At 35.2% G+C, this 17335-nt stretch overlaps 1 protein-coding gene across 16 annotated transcripts in view; it reads left to right on the plus strand.

Annotated features, from left to right (window-relative positions):
* Positions 1-17335, plus strand: part of TCF12 (transcription factor 12) — a 368210-nt gene that overhangs the window by 152115 nt on the left and 198760 nt on the right. For 2 of the 16 annotated variants that reach the window (XM_055364031.1, XM_055364032.1), the window contains exon 2: positions 351-412. The exons of the other annotated variants lie outside the window; for them this stretch is intronic. In XM_055364031.1, the coding sequence (XP_055220006.1) occupies positions 365-412 (48 nt within the window). In that variant the 5' untranslated portion in view covers positions 351-364. The remainder of the gene's footprint in view (positions 1-350; positions 413-17335) is intronic. 16 annotated transcript variants of the gene reach the window in all.

The raw sequence follows: 17335 nt of genomic DNA on the forward strand, positions 1-17335 counted from the left end.
TTCATGTGTTTTATTTAGGCTTTGTGAAGTTAGCTATGGTTGTATTAAAACAGATTGTTTGATTTTGATAAATAGTTTTCCTTAATACATGGGAAAATCGAGTTGTGTGAATAAAGAAATATAAAATAGCTTTTACTCAGTTGTCCCATTTGTCAGCATTGATGGGTAATAAAGATTAGTGTTACTTTTTCTTCTCTAGTGTAGATATTTTCTCAAAATTGTGTGTTTGCTATTGTTTTTATTTTTGAAGGAGAAAAACGTATACATTTTATAGCTACTAGGAGTTCAAATACAGTAATTAGAAAGGACACACAAATTTTGAAATAGTATTTTATGCCTCTTGATCTCAGGTACAATACACGAGATGAAGCAGTTAAATAGCAAAGCAAGACAGAAGGGTCAGAGAATTAAAGTAAGTGTTTTCTATATATTGCATCTGTGTTCCCATTAATCTCTGTTTTGTTATGTAACTGCTCCTTCTGAATGTTCTGAATGTGAAGAAAACTATGAGTAAGAAAAAGGGTGTGTTTTAAAGTTAGGTTTAAATAAAGCCAGAAGAGTAAAATGTTTTTACTCTTAGTTCTGTTTGAAACAGCACCTGCCCATAAATTATAACCTAAATGTTTTTGGATAAGAAAAAATTGGGTTGTGATGATGTAAGCACCTTTAAATCTCTTGCTAGCAGATATTTAAAGTGAAAGAAAGCACATACTGATCAGATTGCCCATGTTTCCATCTTAAGACAATTAAAGCTTCTGTTTTTTTCAGACTAGCCTTTCTTCCTGGGGACAACACTTACTGAGAGGCTTTGCTGTAGATCTTTCTGGAAATAACCTTCATGTCAATTTCTCACCTTACTGTGATTAACTTTCTAGGCCCATGAAATAACATCTTGATCAGGACTGATCTAATCTTTATAGTTTTCTTTTTTAATCTTCTAACTGTTCAGATTTTAAAGTTAACAAGTAAAAATCAAAGCATATTAATCTTTGAATCTTTATGTCCCTTTTTGTAATTGTTGAGGTCTTTCTTGACAGCCTGTTTAATATTTTTTGCCTAAGTTTAGAGATTGCTTATTTGTGGGAATAAAAAGTAGGTTGAACACTTTTTTGTACCCACTTGGGTTTTTTAATTAATAACAATGAAATCATAACCAGCACTTGTCACAATTTAGTTTACACACTTTCATGTTACCTGCTTTGATCTTCACACGAGCTCACCAAGAAGCCATTTTTAAAATCCTCTCCATTTTAGAGGTGACAGAATTGAAGCTCAGAAAAGGTAGATAACTTATCAGATATTAAATGCTTAGGACTTTATCCAGGCTGTCTCTAAATTACTGTCCCTTTTTACTGTGTTTCATTTGCCAAATTATAAAAGAGACCCCCAGAACAGTTATTTCTACTTGTGCAGGACTTGAAGGACAGAGTCACTAGAAGTTTTTTTGTTTGTTTGTTTGTTTTTTGAAACGGAGTCTCGCTGTGTCGCCCAGGCTGGAGTACAGTGGCGCAATCTTGGCTCACTGCAAGCTCTGCCTCCTGGTTTCACGCCATTCTCCTGCCTCAGCCTCCCAAGTAGCTGGGACTACAGGCGCCCGCCACCACTCCTGGCTAATTTTTTTTGTATTTTTAGTAGAGACAGGGTTTTACCGTGTTAGCCAGGATGGTCTTGATCTCCTGACCTCATGATCTGCCTGTCTCGTCCTCCCAAAGTGCTGGGATTACAGGCATGAGCCACCACGCCCGGCCTTAGAAGTTTTAAGATAACGGTACTGCCATCTTACTTCTTATAAAAGCAGTAATTCATATTTTATATATTAAAATAAATGAGCCATAGGATAAATCAGACAGGTTTGCTTCTAGTTTTCACCACTCTATTTGACCTTGGACAAGAGAGTTAGTTCCTGAGCCTCAGATTTCTCATCTCCAAAGAGCTTTTTCTCATAGGAAGTGTGCAAGAATTAATAGAGGAAGTTTTATACAGTATTTAGCTCATATAGAAATCTACACATTGTTCTTCTTTTTACATTCCCATGAGAAATTTCATGCCCATTTTGATTTAAAAAAAAAAAAAGATGTTAGGAATTTTTCAAATCTTGGATGGTCACTGGAGAGGTAGCTGTTTTGAATTCCTGGAGTATATCCTGAAAAGATGATGGACTATTAGGGTTTTTAAATGCCCAACAAGAAGTTTGTTTGTTTGTTTCTTTGTTTGTTTGAGACAGGGTCTTGCTCTGTCGCCCAGGCTGGAAATGCAGTGGCACAGTCATGGCTTACTGCAGCCTTGACCTCCCAGGCTCAAGTGCCTCTCCCACCTTAGCCTCCTGAGTAGTTGGGATTACAGAGGTGTACCACCACAGTTGAACTTTTGGAAAGTTCACTGTATTGCAGGTCTTGGGATTTGGAGATTATTGGGAAAAAGAAATAGGGCAACCCACATTCTTATGAATGTAAATTTATACAAATCTATATTCTTATAACAGATTGCAGATTAATACATTCTAGGAAAGGAAGAGATTTCAGTTCCTCAAATCTGTTTAAAAGGATATGCATCTCACAAGGCATTTAAGAGACCTAAATTAGCTTATATAGGCCAAAGGATTGGTGTCATCAATAATGGTTAGATTTTTGTGTCATGTATTTTTGTTGTCATATACTTAAACACTTTTATTCTGAGAACAAGCTTGAAATGTTTCCCTTCAGCATATTGAACTGATGCTTTAACCTTCTTCTTATAAAATGAAATAATTATTTAAATGTCATTTTACATCATAATCAGTTTGTTGCTTTGTGCACGGAGCAGAGTATATTCTGGTGGTTAGGACTGGAAATTATTTTGTGATTAAATAATCAAGTGCCAGCTGTCCTGAACCAAATATCTTCTCGATGTTGGTAATACTGTTGCATCTTATTGAGTTGACTTTTCTGAGTTTTTGCTGTGTGTGTATTACTCTTTATTTTCCACTAATTTTGCCTTACTTCCTTAGATCGTTTTTCCTCAGTATCTTTCTTCCCTACTTCGAGTTTTGTAGTCTCTTGGAATTCTGTATGCACATCTTTATGTTGTTAACATGGAAATCTTTTTTTTCCCAGCTCCTTTCATTCATGAAGCTTTTACTGAGCTTCCACTATTTCCTTGTCACTGAAATTAGTTGTGGAAAACAAAAATCATCAGTTTATATTTCATAAAGGGAGTCCTCATTCTTATGGGAAAAACAGAGATTATTGTACTGTAGAATGATAAAAGCTATGATAAGGATGGCCTAGGGGAGAGTAAAAGTCCAGAAATAGAAGGAATATTTGTTTATGAAACCTCCAGGACATATTGTATACCAAGTAAAAATGATAATCTGTTTTGTGATACAAGGAACAGAGAATTTAAGCCTGAGTTCTCTCATTAGACAAATGAACTTGGTCAAATGGGTCATTTTTTCTGGACATGACGTGAGGTTTCTTTCTTTCTTTCTTTCTTTCTTTTTTATTTGAGACAGGGTCTTGCTCTGTTGCCCAGGCTAGAGTACAGTGACACGATCGTGGCCTATTGCAGCATTGACCCCCTGGGTTCAGATGATCCTCTGCCCCTGTCTCCCAAGTAGCTGGGACTACAGGCCTGTGCCACCATGTCTGGCTAATTTTTTGTAGAGACAGGGTCTCACTTATGTTGCCCAGGCTGTTACCAAATTCCTGAGCTCAAGTGATCCTCCTGCCTTGGCCTCCCAAAGTGCTGAGATTATAGGCATGAGCCACTGCGTTCGGATGGGCATCAGATTTCTAATGTATAAAATAAAAATTTTGAATAAGATCATAGTTTCTCAAACTGTCCTTAATAGGATATTAACAAGCAGTGTACAAATACAGAGCTTCGTGATCCAAAACATTTATGTGTTAGTTAAAATTAAATAGACTTTTTTTATTATTAGATTTCTTAGTTTTTAATAGGTTGTAGTAAATGATAAATCTTTAAGAAAGGAATAGAATAGGCCGGGCACAGTGGCTCACGCCTGTAATCCCAGCACTTTGGGAGACTGAGGCGGGATCACAAGGTCAGGAGATCGAGACCATCCTGGCTAACATGATGAATCCCCGTCTCTACTAAAAATACAAAAAATTTGCTGGGCATGGTGGCAGGCGCCTGTAGTCCCAGCTACTGGGGAGGCTGAGGCAGGAGAATAGCGTGAACCCAGGAGGCGAAGCTTGCAGTGAGCCGAGATCACGCCAGTGCACTCCAGCCTGGCTCTGTCTCAAAAAAAAAAAAAAAAACAAAAACGAAAAGAAAGGAATAGAATAAACTTTTTCCCACATTTTTTTCCATCATAGAATTCCCTCGATATTACTTAAGAAATGTAGTTTGACTGCTAGTAGCAGTCTCAAGAAATAGTAAGTTAGGCAGTGTAAACATTTAGCTCTTAACTTAGATCTGTGATCCATTGTGAGTTTGTTTCTGTATAAGATGTCAAGTCAGGTCAACGTTAATTTTTTTTTCATAAGGCTGTCCAGTTTGCCACCACCATTTGTTGAAAAGATTTTTCTTCCCTCCCATTGAGTTAACTTGTTATCTCTGTTAAAAATCTGTTGGCCATATATGTGAGGATCAATATCTGGGCTCTGTATTGTGTTTTATTGATTTTATCTTCACACCAATACCATAACTGTCTTGATTTCTATACCTTTAAAATAAATCTTGGTATCAGGTAATGTAAGTCTTCCACCTTGTTATTCTGTTTCAGAATTGTTTGAACTATTCTACGTTCTTTGCATATATATTGAAAACTTTAAAACCAGTATGTCAGTTTCTACGAAGCTGTGTAGGATTTTGATTAGGATTGCACTGAATCTGTAGATCAGTTGGAGGGGGAACTTAACAGTGTGGAGGCTTTTGATTCATGCATATGATATATCTCTATATTTAAGTCTTTACTTTCCATATATATGTGTATATATATGTGTGTGTGTGTGTATGTGTGTGTATATATATATATTTTATTTTTTATTTTTTGGCAAGGCTTTGCTCTGGCGCCCAGGCTGGAGTGCAGTGACATGATCTCTGTTAGTATTTTTAGACAGTTTTTAGTGAACAAGTCTTGCACATTTTCTGTTTAATTTATTAACTAAATGTTTCATAATTTTTGATGCTGTTATAAGTATTTTTAATTGCATTTTTTGGATTACAGGTTGCCGCCACTGCACCTGCCTAATTTGTATATTTTTTTTTTAGTAGAGACAGGGTTTCACCTTGTTGGCCAGGCTGGTCTCGAACTCCTGACCTGAAGTGATCTGCCTGCCTTGGCTTCCCAAAGTGCTAGGTTCACAGATGTGAGCTACCACACCTGGCGGATCTGTAGTTTTTTTTTAAAAAAAAACTTTTGCATGTACTTTCTTTGTAAGAATTTGTTATGCTAATCCTGGCTTGAAAGAATTAGTTGAGAAGTATTACTTCTTCAAATTTATTGACAAGATTGTGAATAATATTTTCTTCTTTTTAATTTTTTATTAGTTACCTATTGTTAACTAGGTACCAGAAACTTAAATAACACATTTATTGTCTCGTCTATGAGATGGGGGAAATATAGTATTATTCGATATATAGGTTAATATAGGTTAAATTAACTGACACAATGCATGGATGTTCTTAACACATTGCTGGTACGTAGTATGTACTCAGTAAAACTTAGTTGTGATGATCAAAATGACACCAGAGGTGCTTATTGACACTTTATTTTCCAGTTATCAATATGTTTCATTTTGCTTTAGGGTATTCTTTAGCAAATCTTAATGCGACTTCTGCCTGCCTAACAGTATTTGTTCTGCTTTTGGTGCTCCCATTTGAAGCTGTGCTGGTGTATTAGCATCTTCTAAACTATTCATACAAAACCCAGCAAGTTTAACTTGTAATTTGGCGGACTGGTTTGTACTTCATTTAAATTTTTACTGTTTATTATCATCCTGTCCCCTAGACTACTAGGGAGTCCAATGGTACTAATCAAACCTTGGAAGCTATAATGTGGTACCTGCATCTCAGGCCCAGACCTCATGAAAAGGTTATTCAGTTTATTAAAATATTTTCAGATAATGTCTCTCTTTTCTTGTGACTTCTTGTGACTGTAAGCTCCTTGAAGGCAAAGGCTTTTATTTATTCTTGCATCCTATCATCTGGCACAATGCCTAATGTATTATAGGCAGTACTACACATATATACATATGCATTATCACACTTCCATATGCATATTTTAATTTCTTTAATTTCATTAATAACTAGATTGACATGAAAAGATAGGTAAAAAAATAAGATGAGTGTTGAAGGAGAAAATGGGGGCTAAAAATCGAGAGCAGGTAAGACGAGAAGATGAAGTATCAAAAAGCACACCTGGCATTTAGGATATAGATTGATAGTATGCATTACAAATATTAGAACTCAAAGCAGACAAGAAATCCATTTCGGTTATTGCTGCTGATGAAACCCATCGTATTTGATCACATAGATAACTCAGTTTATGTCACGATTAGCTTTAATTTTCTTAGGAAGGGTATAAGAAAAGAAAGGTAATGCTGTGACCTTTTGTTATCAAAGTAATGCTGGTCTTCTATATTTGTAAGTATCTGAAAATTTTATATTATGTGCAAATGTAATTAACTCATTATATTTTTGTAAGTATGTGAAAAGTTTGTTTTGGGTGCAAATATAGTAAAGCAGTATCAGTTTGGACTAAATGTCTGAATTGAAGTGTAATTTTATTTTTTAGGAAATAACTGCATTTTACTTTTAATTACATGTATTAGCTGAAACTATTCCAATAAAGTAATGCCACTTAAACGTGCTTCACAGTTTACATACACACATCAGAATAGAGTTTTTCTCTGGTAATGGATCAGATAGTTATTTCTTTGATTGTGTATTAGGTGAAGATGCTGACTTGTGTTTTCATACCATGTTATATGAAGAATACTATTTTTCACACTAGAATCATGGCCATGGAAGGAGCTGCTTCCGCTGAGAAGCATTAAAAAATCCATGAGAATTGCTGGCACTTCCACATCTCATGCTCACTCCAGGATACAAACCATGCTTTTTGGTAGAGTAGGGATGGAGTGGAACAGTAGTTCTTTTTCTGCTTTCATTTTTTATAAATTCACATAGTTTGATTAGATCAATTGACGTAAGATACGAGTCAGTATATCTGGACACACAAATAACCACAAAATCGCTCCGCTGTGTGATTTTATTCAATTCTAGTAGATGTTTCTCAAACTGGTGAATGAGTAGCCCCTGGCGGTTGTTCCTCAGCCTTGTTCTCTAACGTGGTTAGAGAAGGAAATGCCTTTACTTACTGATTTTTTCAGTGAAAGGAGACTGACAACCATGCAGAAATAGGTAAAATGGTCTTTAGTTACACAAGTGCTATGGAAATGGGAGGGTAGTGTATTTAGAATTTAATTCTTTTGTTCTTTGTAGCAATAAGGACTAACCTGAAGAGATATTTTCTTTAAATAAATCTATAAAGTATTAACATATTAATAGGAAGACTCACAGATTCTAAATCTGTGATTTTGGGATGTTTAAGGAGACTTAAAGATCATTCTAAAAATGCTTTCTCAAATTAAAACAGCAGCTTTCTTGAAAAATAATTTAGATGCTCTTTCAAATTGAAAAATTACAGAAGTTTAAAATGAGGAAGTATTCCACTTCCAAGAAAAACCTGATTAGTTACTTCACTAAGCTGCTCATTGAAAATAAAAGTCTCTACTGACAGGATTATATTTTAGTTTTAAGAAGCTAATTTATCATTTAAAGGTTATCTCTAAAAGTTAGGTTTTGTATATCTAATGTACTCACAGTTACACCTACCTCTCATAACTTGATAGTGAAACCTTTCTGTTTTTCAAAGGGAGTTCCAGCATTTCAGCTGCTGAGCACTCTGCGAGAGAAACTGTATACTGTACATCAGAAAGCAGGGGTACTGTCTGCCTCTGATGTTAAGTAGAAATGAAGACTTCCTTCATTGCCGGTTCTTTGTTGGATTATTCACATGGCACCTGTGTCCTTTAGCCAGATAATCACTGTTGATTTCAGAGATCTAGGAATTGAGGAAGGGGATAATAGGTCTGTCTCTTAACAAGCCGTTTTGCATTCAGTTGGTATTTCTGGGAAGCTTCAGTACTGCAGAACGAATCACAGAGTCCCTAAGGAAGACTAGTGCCCCCTATCATGCTGTTTCTCTTGTTGAGCATTCAATTGATGTTGGATTTAGGGCCCTGACCCAAAAGATTTTGATATCTCTGTGAATAATTTCCTTTTCTGCAATTGTCAGTGCATTACAGCTAGGCCATTCGGATGCCTTTTATTAGAATGGAGTTACATAGCCTTTCCCAATTAATTATAATGAATATTAATTCTTAACTATAATTGCCAAATCATTATCATAAACTTTAACATAAGGTTACTCAACTACTGGCTCTGATGCTGTAGAAATTTGCCTCTAGGTTTTTTGAGGCCTCTGTATGCATTTTCCATGGGAATTATGTTAGCATCCCAGAAGACTACTGTACCTATTCCCACCTTGGGCAAGAGAAAAGTTCTGCAGTAGATAAAAATGTCTGCAGTAGATGTTCACTTAGCAGCGGAGGTTTTTCCATTTCCCATTTTGTTTGTGGCTTCATGAGAGTCCCCCAGTCCAAACAGTTTACTAAAGCTCTTATGACTGTCTCCACTGTTGTGAGCACCATTTGCCAAACTGGGTGGTTAAATTTTGTTTTGCTTGGTTTTGTTGTTGCATTTTCCTACTTTCATTCCTTTATTCTTATGAATTACTGTTTGAACAGATTTATTCTTCATTTTGTATGGCTTCAGCCTGTCATTGAGCCATTCAATTCACAATAGTTCTGTCGGGGAGCAGTTATTACTAGAAAGGCAGCATTGCATGGTGGGCTCTGGACAGACAGCCTGGATTCAAATCCCCATCCTACTATTTACTGTTAGACTTTGGGTGATCTGTGTAAATTTTCTGTGCCTCTTGCCTCATCTGTGGAATGGGAATAATAGTAACTAGTTCATAGAGTTGTAAAGATTAAATGAATAAAGCCTTTAGCCAAAGTTCTGGCAAATGGTATCGCCAAATGTATGCTCATGCTATTATTATTTTTATTATAGTCATAGTTATTACTTTTTAGATGGAGCCTCACTCTGTCACCCATGTTGGAGTGCAGTGGCGTGATCTCAGGTCACTACAGCCTCCGCCTCCTGGGTTCAAGCGATTCTCCTACCTCAGCCTCCCAGGTAGCTGGGACTACAGGCGCATGCCACTACACCCGGCTAATGTTTTTTGTTTGTTTGTTTGTTTTTTGTTTTTGTTTTTTGTATTTTTAGTAGAGACAAGGTTTCACCATGTTGGCCAGGCTGGTCTCGAACTCCTGACCTCAGGTGATCCACCAGCCTCAGCCTCCCAAAGTGTTGAGATTATAGGCAAAAGCCACTGCACCCGGCCCATGCTATTATGGTTAGTACTGTTACACAAAACCTCAAATTAGGGAGGATGAGTGAAGATTCGGTAATATATTCCTGGAAGGAACCACTGATCTATCAGCTGTGGCTTATCTACTTTCACCTTCAAGGAAATGAATCTAGGCCAGGGATTTAGCACATATGTGAACCAGTTATTAAATAAACATTGTTTCACTATTATACTTTTAATTGGAACTTACCCTTAAAGATTATTGGCTTTAGTCATGGGGCAGGAAGAGGGAGTGTAAATAAGTGGCCCATGGTCAACTGCCCTGACTAGTAACAGAATTCAAAAGTACTGTCTTAGTGGTTCCTACCAAGATATGCAGTACTATTTTAATCATGAACTATGTATTATTACAGCCATGGGTCAGATTCTAAGTCAGCAGCAGCCAGTCTTGTTGCCATGACTCTTAACAGTCCACACAACACTGGCTATCAAGATAGGATACCAGTGACAAACTAAAAATATATGGTATATCTTGCAGATTTTAATCTATTGGTGCCTGGAGTAATGTATGCAACTTTATTTATAGAGACTTAAGATGAACCGAAGAGGCTAGCAAAGATTAACTCATTTAACAAATGTGTCTTGAACATTTTTTATGGCAAAGGACTGCCTTTGGACCCAGGCCAAACTATTTCAGATAAGAATATAGCTACACTAACGGTTAAGTGAACTGATAAGGAAATGTAATCATGATTGCTTTGCTTTTTATCATTTGGGAAGTGTGTCACAAATTACATACAACTTACAAGGGGATTTTGGAAGCCACCTTTCATAAGTTTGGAGCTTTCATGATGCAGCAAGAGATATGAGACTTTCCCCCTAAATGATAATATATTTCTATTCTAGAGAACAGTTTGGCAATATCTAGTAAATTTGAACACAAGCATACCTTGCAAACCAGTAATTTCACATTTAGATAATTGACCCCAAGAGAAAATTTCATATAAATTCGTACAAGGAGACATATTCCTAAAATGTTTATAACAACCTTATTTGTAATAGGGAGAAATTGGAGGCAAGCTGAATGTCAGTAGGGAATTGGATAAATTGTGGTATGTTTATAGAGTATTCTATAGGAGTGACATGTATATACCATTGCTACACATTGTCAGCATATATCAGTCTTATATATTGGATGTTAACTGAATAAAGAAAAAGAGATACTATTTAGAAACATAAAAAGTGGTGCTGTATATCATTTAGATAATAATATGTAATGAAAGTATTAAGTAATGTGTGAAAATGATAAAAAAACAAATTTAGGATAGTGTTTGCTTCTAATGGGAATTATAATTACATAGGGGTTTAAACTATACTGGTAATGTTCTATTTGTTGAGTTGTGGGCACATGACTTTTTATTATGTACATTTTAATATGTCTGGACTAGTTTAGAAACATTTAAAAATTGAAAGAAAATGTGTCTTGTTGACGTTTGCATTTCAGTAGAGATAAAAAGATATTTTTTTCCTGCTTACTTGTTGCGATTTTTGTACATTCTCTCTTTTCTACAATGGGTATATGTTATTTTAATCATGTTAAAGGAAAATCTGAGAAATAATGTATCTTTTAGAAAAATAAACGACTGTTTTAGGAATTTTTGGAAAATATAGGCAAATGAAAAAAATACTAACACTTTTTATAATTAATTTTCTAGTCTTCTTTCTATAAACTTTATTTATTTGTTTTTAATTTTTAAAATTTTTTTGAGATGAGCTCTGGCTCTGCTTCCCAGGCTGGAATGCAGTGGCGTGATACTGGCTCACTGCAGCCCCCAACTCCTGGGCTCAAGGGATTCTTCTATCACAGCCTTCCAAGTAGCTGGGACTATAGGTGTATTCCACCATATCTGGCTGGTTTTCTTGTATTTTGTAGCACCAGAGTCTCGCTATGTTGCCCTGGTCTTGAACACCTGGGCTGAAGTGATCCTCCCACCTTGGCTTCCCAAAGTATTAGGATTACAGGTGTGAGCGACTGCACCCAGCTCTATAAATTTTACAGAAGTTAAGCATTATTGTATATTCTTTTTTCCTCCTATTTTTTCCGGCCTGTTGTTATAAAATAAACATTTAATATATGGGACTGGTATTTTAAAGTTACTTTAAAATATGTTATCCTCTGAATGTAAGAACATGGTTTTGCTCATTGGCTGATGTTCTCTTTTCTTGCAATTAGTTGTGGCTTCTTAAGCATGGGTTTTAATAAAATTATATTGTACCTTATGTTTGATTTATTTTAACTGATTTTACAAATATCAGGAAATAAAAATATATACGAGCAGTTATATGCTCAGTGATAATACTGTTGATTTATAGTAGTAGAAGATAAAAGCTTTAAATTATGTAAAATGTGAGATTTTCTTGGGAGGGGGACAGTAACATTTTAACTGTTAATTTTACTGGTTGTATATAGTATGTGATAGGCAGATTTATGAACACGACAGTGGAATTATGGTTTTACAATGTGAGCTCTTTAGGATTTGATGTAGTGCTAGTGAGTGCTAGTGGTACTACAAAAAGAAATAATAGGGCTAATACTGTTTTACAATGTACCGGGTCCTGTGACTTACAGGATAATATAAACCAGTTCTTGCCAAACTTCATTTTGTTTATAAATCTCCTTTAAATCTTGTTAAGATGCAGATTCTGGATTCACTAGGCCTAAAACTCTGCCAGAGCTTCTGCATTTCAACAAACTCCCAGAATTTGCCAATAAGTCAGTTTTAAGGACCACATTTTTAGTACTGAGGATGTAGATTAGTGCTTCTCAAACTATCTGCAAAAGACTAGCTTTTAAAAAATACTATCTAGTATTTCACAAAAGAATACTTCTTGGAAATAAAATAAAGAATATATAGAAGGCAAAGGGAGAAAATTGTGTATTGTATATTATAAATGTATATTAAATGTATATTATGAAATTGTACATTAATGTGAATGTAGTCTTTCAATAAACCTTTTACAGGTATAAAGTTAGTACATTAGTTTAGAATAAACTGTTTCCTAAAAAATGTTTAGATATGTCACACTATATAGTACAGTTTTTAAGGACAGGTAATTTTATAAAAATACTTGCCCTTGTGCTAAGCAGCATCTCATGTATCCAGCATATTTTCTGAATATTCGATTTCTAAAAGTTTTTGATTCTCCTCTTCCTCCTAGGCCAGTTCAAGACTCGCTCTTCCTTCTTGGATTAGAGTAATTCTATAAAACTACTTAGCATTCATGAATAAAATGTTACCTGAAGAGATTATTCATCCTCTCAACAAAAACTTAAGCACTTCATTATACACAAAATTCTGTGCTAGTCTCTTTTGGGATTATGAAGAGGAATAAAAAGTTCTTGCCCTGTAGAAATGTATGGACCTGGATGACAGAATCCATCTCCCTGTTAAGAAATTTTATTATATGTTAGTATTGACCTGTTAAAGGATATCAGAATCTTAAAATACTATTAAGTAGCTGTTTCCGATGTAGACCTGATTCATTAACTGGGGTAGTGTTTATTTTTCAGTCGTTCACTACATTAACAGATTAGTCACCTACTACATGCCCGTTAGTGTGCTTGTCCCTTGTGAGAGATTAGTGAGTGGTAAGTAGAGATATAATTCCCGCTCTCAGATAACAGACTGTTGTGATCAAGTCAACCCACTTGACTTTTTCATAGTTGTGTTTAACTGAGAGAGACAATCACATTCAAGGATTTGTTTTAGAAAGTATAGCGTTATTTATCTAGACATTAATTTTGGCAATTTATGGTGGGGTAAGTAAAGAAATACAGTAAGAACACTTTTCTCTCTTTGAAACTGCGTTTATTCTTACTTTTTTAACTTTCCATTTTGTTAATATTTCACTTTGAAGCATAAACACTTATTTATATCCAGGCCTCATCCAGAACTTCCTGATGGCTTATGGGTTTTGGCCGATTCTTCTGGCTTTTGCCCACTTAGAGGGTATAAGATTTCGGTAATTGGTGGGAAATCTTGTAGCTCTTTGAATACCAGAAACCCGTGGATACTTGTTCAATCCAGTTAGATAAGCTAGTTTCTTACCACCTTTCTTTCTGATAGTTACCCTGAGGTCTATGGAGAAACTGATTGGACATTTATAATATCTAAAACTCAGCAGCATTTTAAAGATTTAGCAGCTAAAACCTCCTCCCCTCTGTCATTTGTTCAGCACCTGCTATGTATGTGGCAGGCATCATTCTGAGGATGTCATTGTTGGGGGAAAAAGAAAAAAAATAGGGTCCCTGTGCTCTCAGAATTTGTAAGACATAATCTCTAACTTGGATAATAATAATAATAATAATAATAATAATAATAATAATAATAATGGCTAGTGTTTATTATGTGCTTACTGTGTGCCAGGAACTTTTCCAAGTGCTACATATATTTACTTATTTAATCCTTTTGTAACAACCTGTGAAGTGAACGCATTATTATTACCATCATCTACATTTTACAGATAAGGAAACTGAGATAAGAAAGTTTAATATGCCCCATGCCACATAGCTTGTATGTACCAAAGATGGAATTACCTGCCAGTCTGGCTCCAAAAATTTCACATTTATCCACTACACTATGCTGTGCAATTATAACACAAATTTAAATTATAAATTTAATTTAAATGGATAATTAAATAGGCAGTTTTAATAAGTAGGAGCCGTGCAATGATAGAGTGCTCACTGCTGTGGGAGCATAGAATAATCTCACGCAAATTTGGTCTTGTTAGGGTCCAGGGAAAGCTTTCCTGAGAAAGTAATCTTTATTCGAAGAGCCTCTTTCCCTCCCTTTAAAAAAAAAAAAAAAAAGGCCATTGAAAAGAATTGAAAAATTTTTTAATAGAATTTTAAAAACAGTGGTTTCTTTTTTTTAAACTGATTTTCATACAAATAAATAACAACATAGGTTTGTAAAACCGTAAGTGTATTCTGAACTGGGAAAGATCCTCTGGTGATGATACTCTATAAATTGGATGAGATAAAATTTTTAAATGAGCCATTTTAAAAATTAACCAAAAAGAAAAAATTATTGTATTTTTGAGGTGAGAAACCAGATAAGAGTACTATTATATAAATAATACTAGGTGTGTTCTCTCTCTGTCTGTCTCCCCTCTCTCTCTCCCTCTCTCTCCCTCTCTCTCCCTCTCTCTCTCCCTACCCCCCTACTCACCTTGGATACAACAAAATATTTGATTGCCCACATTTTGGGAGGCCAAAATGGGAGGTTCACTTGAGCCCAGGAATTCGAGACTAGCCTGGACAACATAGGAGACCCCATCTCTACAAAAAATAAAAATATTGGCTGGATGTGGTGGTGTGTGCCTGTAGTCCCAGTTACTCAGGAGGCTGAAGTGGGAGGATTGCTTGAGCCCAGCAGATTGAGGCTGCGTTGAGCTGTGATCATGCCACTGCACTCCAGCCTGAGCAACAGAGCAAGACCCTGTCTCAAAAAAAAAAAAAAATTATATATATATATATATATGTATATGTATATTTGATTATGTGCTGTTTAGTTTAAATATGGAAGCTGCTTTGATCACTTCAGGTCTGTTGTCATACTGTAGCAGGGGTTAACATTTCTAAGTTCCTGCATCAGGAAATGAACATAGAGAAAAGTACGAAATCTACTTTATAGACCACAGTTTATAATATCAAAGCTTTTATGAAGTATTATGCATTCATAGATGGAATTATTTAAGATTTACCAACTAAATTTTAGACAGATTTTAAGTATAGAAATTAATGGTTTTTGTAATCTTGCCATGCATCAACTGATTTTATCAATTATTAATTTCTTGAGTGCTTTCCATTTTTATAAGATGGGAACTGATTGTTTAGGGTGTATTTGGAAATATTTTGGTGTTCAATAGCATATTGTGGCTAAAAGGCTGGTGTAATAGATAATTCTGATAGTATTGCTCTGTCCTTCATAATGTATGTCATCTCATGTATTAAAAAATCTCTTTTATCTTAGTGGCTATTAACAGAATTCAAGATCTTAATTAGGAGTCCTGGGAGCCATGTTTGACCCCTTTTATTAGCATAGTAACTTTCTATCAATTTGAAATATGCAACATGATCATTGTATATTTAATGATGTCACTGATTTACTTCCTTTATATTTTAAAATTGAAATAGCATTCATTTACTGGTCCCATTGGTTGATCCACTCAGGCTCCAACTTAACCATTGTTGGCTTGGTTTTTGTTCTTTTCTTGTCACTGCAACCACTCCCTTAGGCCATTTACCTTCAACCTATGTTCTCCAGCCTGTTGGAAGTTACTACATTATTTTGCTTTGTTCTCTGCTATTCTGTCAGCCCCATGAGTGCTCTGGTTTATGACATTTTCCCCTTTTGCTCTATGAGCAGCCATGCTTGTTGCCTAACTCTATGTGGTATTTCAGAAGAAGTTTAAACTCCTAGTCAACTAACCTATTTCTTTCATTGGGGCTATATTTGACAGCTAAGCTACCTTCTACTTTTAAAACTACATGGATGATTACATACGTACATAAAAATATTTTGCTATTCTAATTGCTTTAGTTTTTTTTTTTTTCTTTAAACTGTGGGGTTTCTCCCTAATTTATACTTATCTGGAAATTTCTGGTGTTTTAATATGGTTTCAGTGGGGGGTGCCTGGCTGTCACCTTTCTAGACCTTTTTGCTCTGTTTATGAAAAAGATCTTTATTCCAAGTTGTGTAAGTTCTTGCTACTAGTAGTGTAGTTCATAGGCCAGCAGCATCAGCATCACCTATTTGTTAGAAATTCAGAATCTTAAGTCCTACCCTCAAGACCTTATGCATCTTAATCTGCATTTTAGCAAGATCTCTACTTGTTTGATAAGAACATTGAAGTCTACAAAGCACTGCTGTAGGTATCGGTCAACTAGATGATACATTGACATGCTAATAGTTGTACATTTCTACAACTGATTTTAAACATATGACTTGTGATAATTGTATTTAAATGTTTGTGAATTATTTCATAACTATTCATCTTGTTTCACCAAAAGTTGTACTATGGGTGGGTATTACTACTACTGTGTGAAAGGAATGACAGGAATAATCCCAAACAGTAGCTACCCCCAGTCCTTGAAGTGAAGTTTTGGTGTACAGTTGTATGCGATGTAAAACTGTGACAAACATTTTGCAACTCTGTTTGTCCCTTCTCCCAGCATCAGTTTGCACCTGTAGATGAAGGACTATTATTCCTTTCTTGTCTCTTGGACAGTGGCTTTTAAACAAAGTTGCATTTGCTAAATTGAACCTCTAAGGTGGGAAAATATCTAATTTTCATCCTTAAATCAGAGAAATTATGCCTTACTGATACTTGATATGTGGATTAATAGTATATACATATAATCTCAATAAATAGGTATTGAGGATTCATATCCAACTCTTGCTTGTATTTGAGGAAAAACGTCTATAGGCTCCTGTTTTCTGGTGCACTGTGACAATCCCAGTCATTAGCAGTGGGAACAGCAAAAAAGTTAGGTTAGCAGGGTAAAAGACACTACATGTAATCTAATCTATAAAGTTAATAAATTGTGTGTAGTCATTTAGCAACACCATAAATACATTTCAAACTTAGATATATTTGTATAGTGGTGCTTTAGGAAATAGTTGTTTTTTTTTTTTTAACTGTAGTGTTTTTACTTTTTGTTGTTCAAGAATGAAGAGAACTGGGAGAATACAAAATTGCTCTTTCATTTGCCTTTAGCATTCAAATGTGTAGCGTGAACAATGTAGCTGTTCCGCAAGCACATTTTAATTGGCATTTTTCTACAGTAGTATTGCTGTAGGATGACAAACAATATTTAAGTGAGTA

The sequence above is a fragment of the Gorilla gorilla genome, chromosome 16 (genome assembly GCF_029281585.2).
Source record: "Gorilla gorilla gorilla isolate KB3781 chromosome 16, NHGRI_mGorGor1-v2.1_pri, whole genome shotgun sequence".
NCBI lineage: Eukaryota > Metazoa > Chordata > Mammalia > Primates > Hominidae > Gorilla > Gorilla gorilla.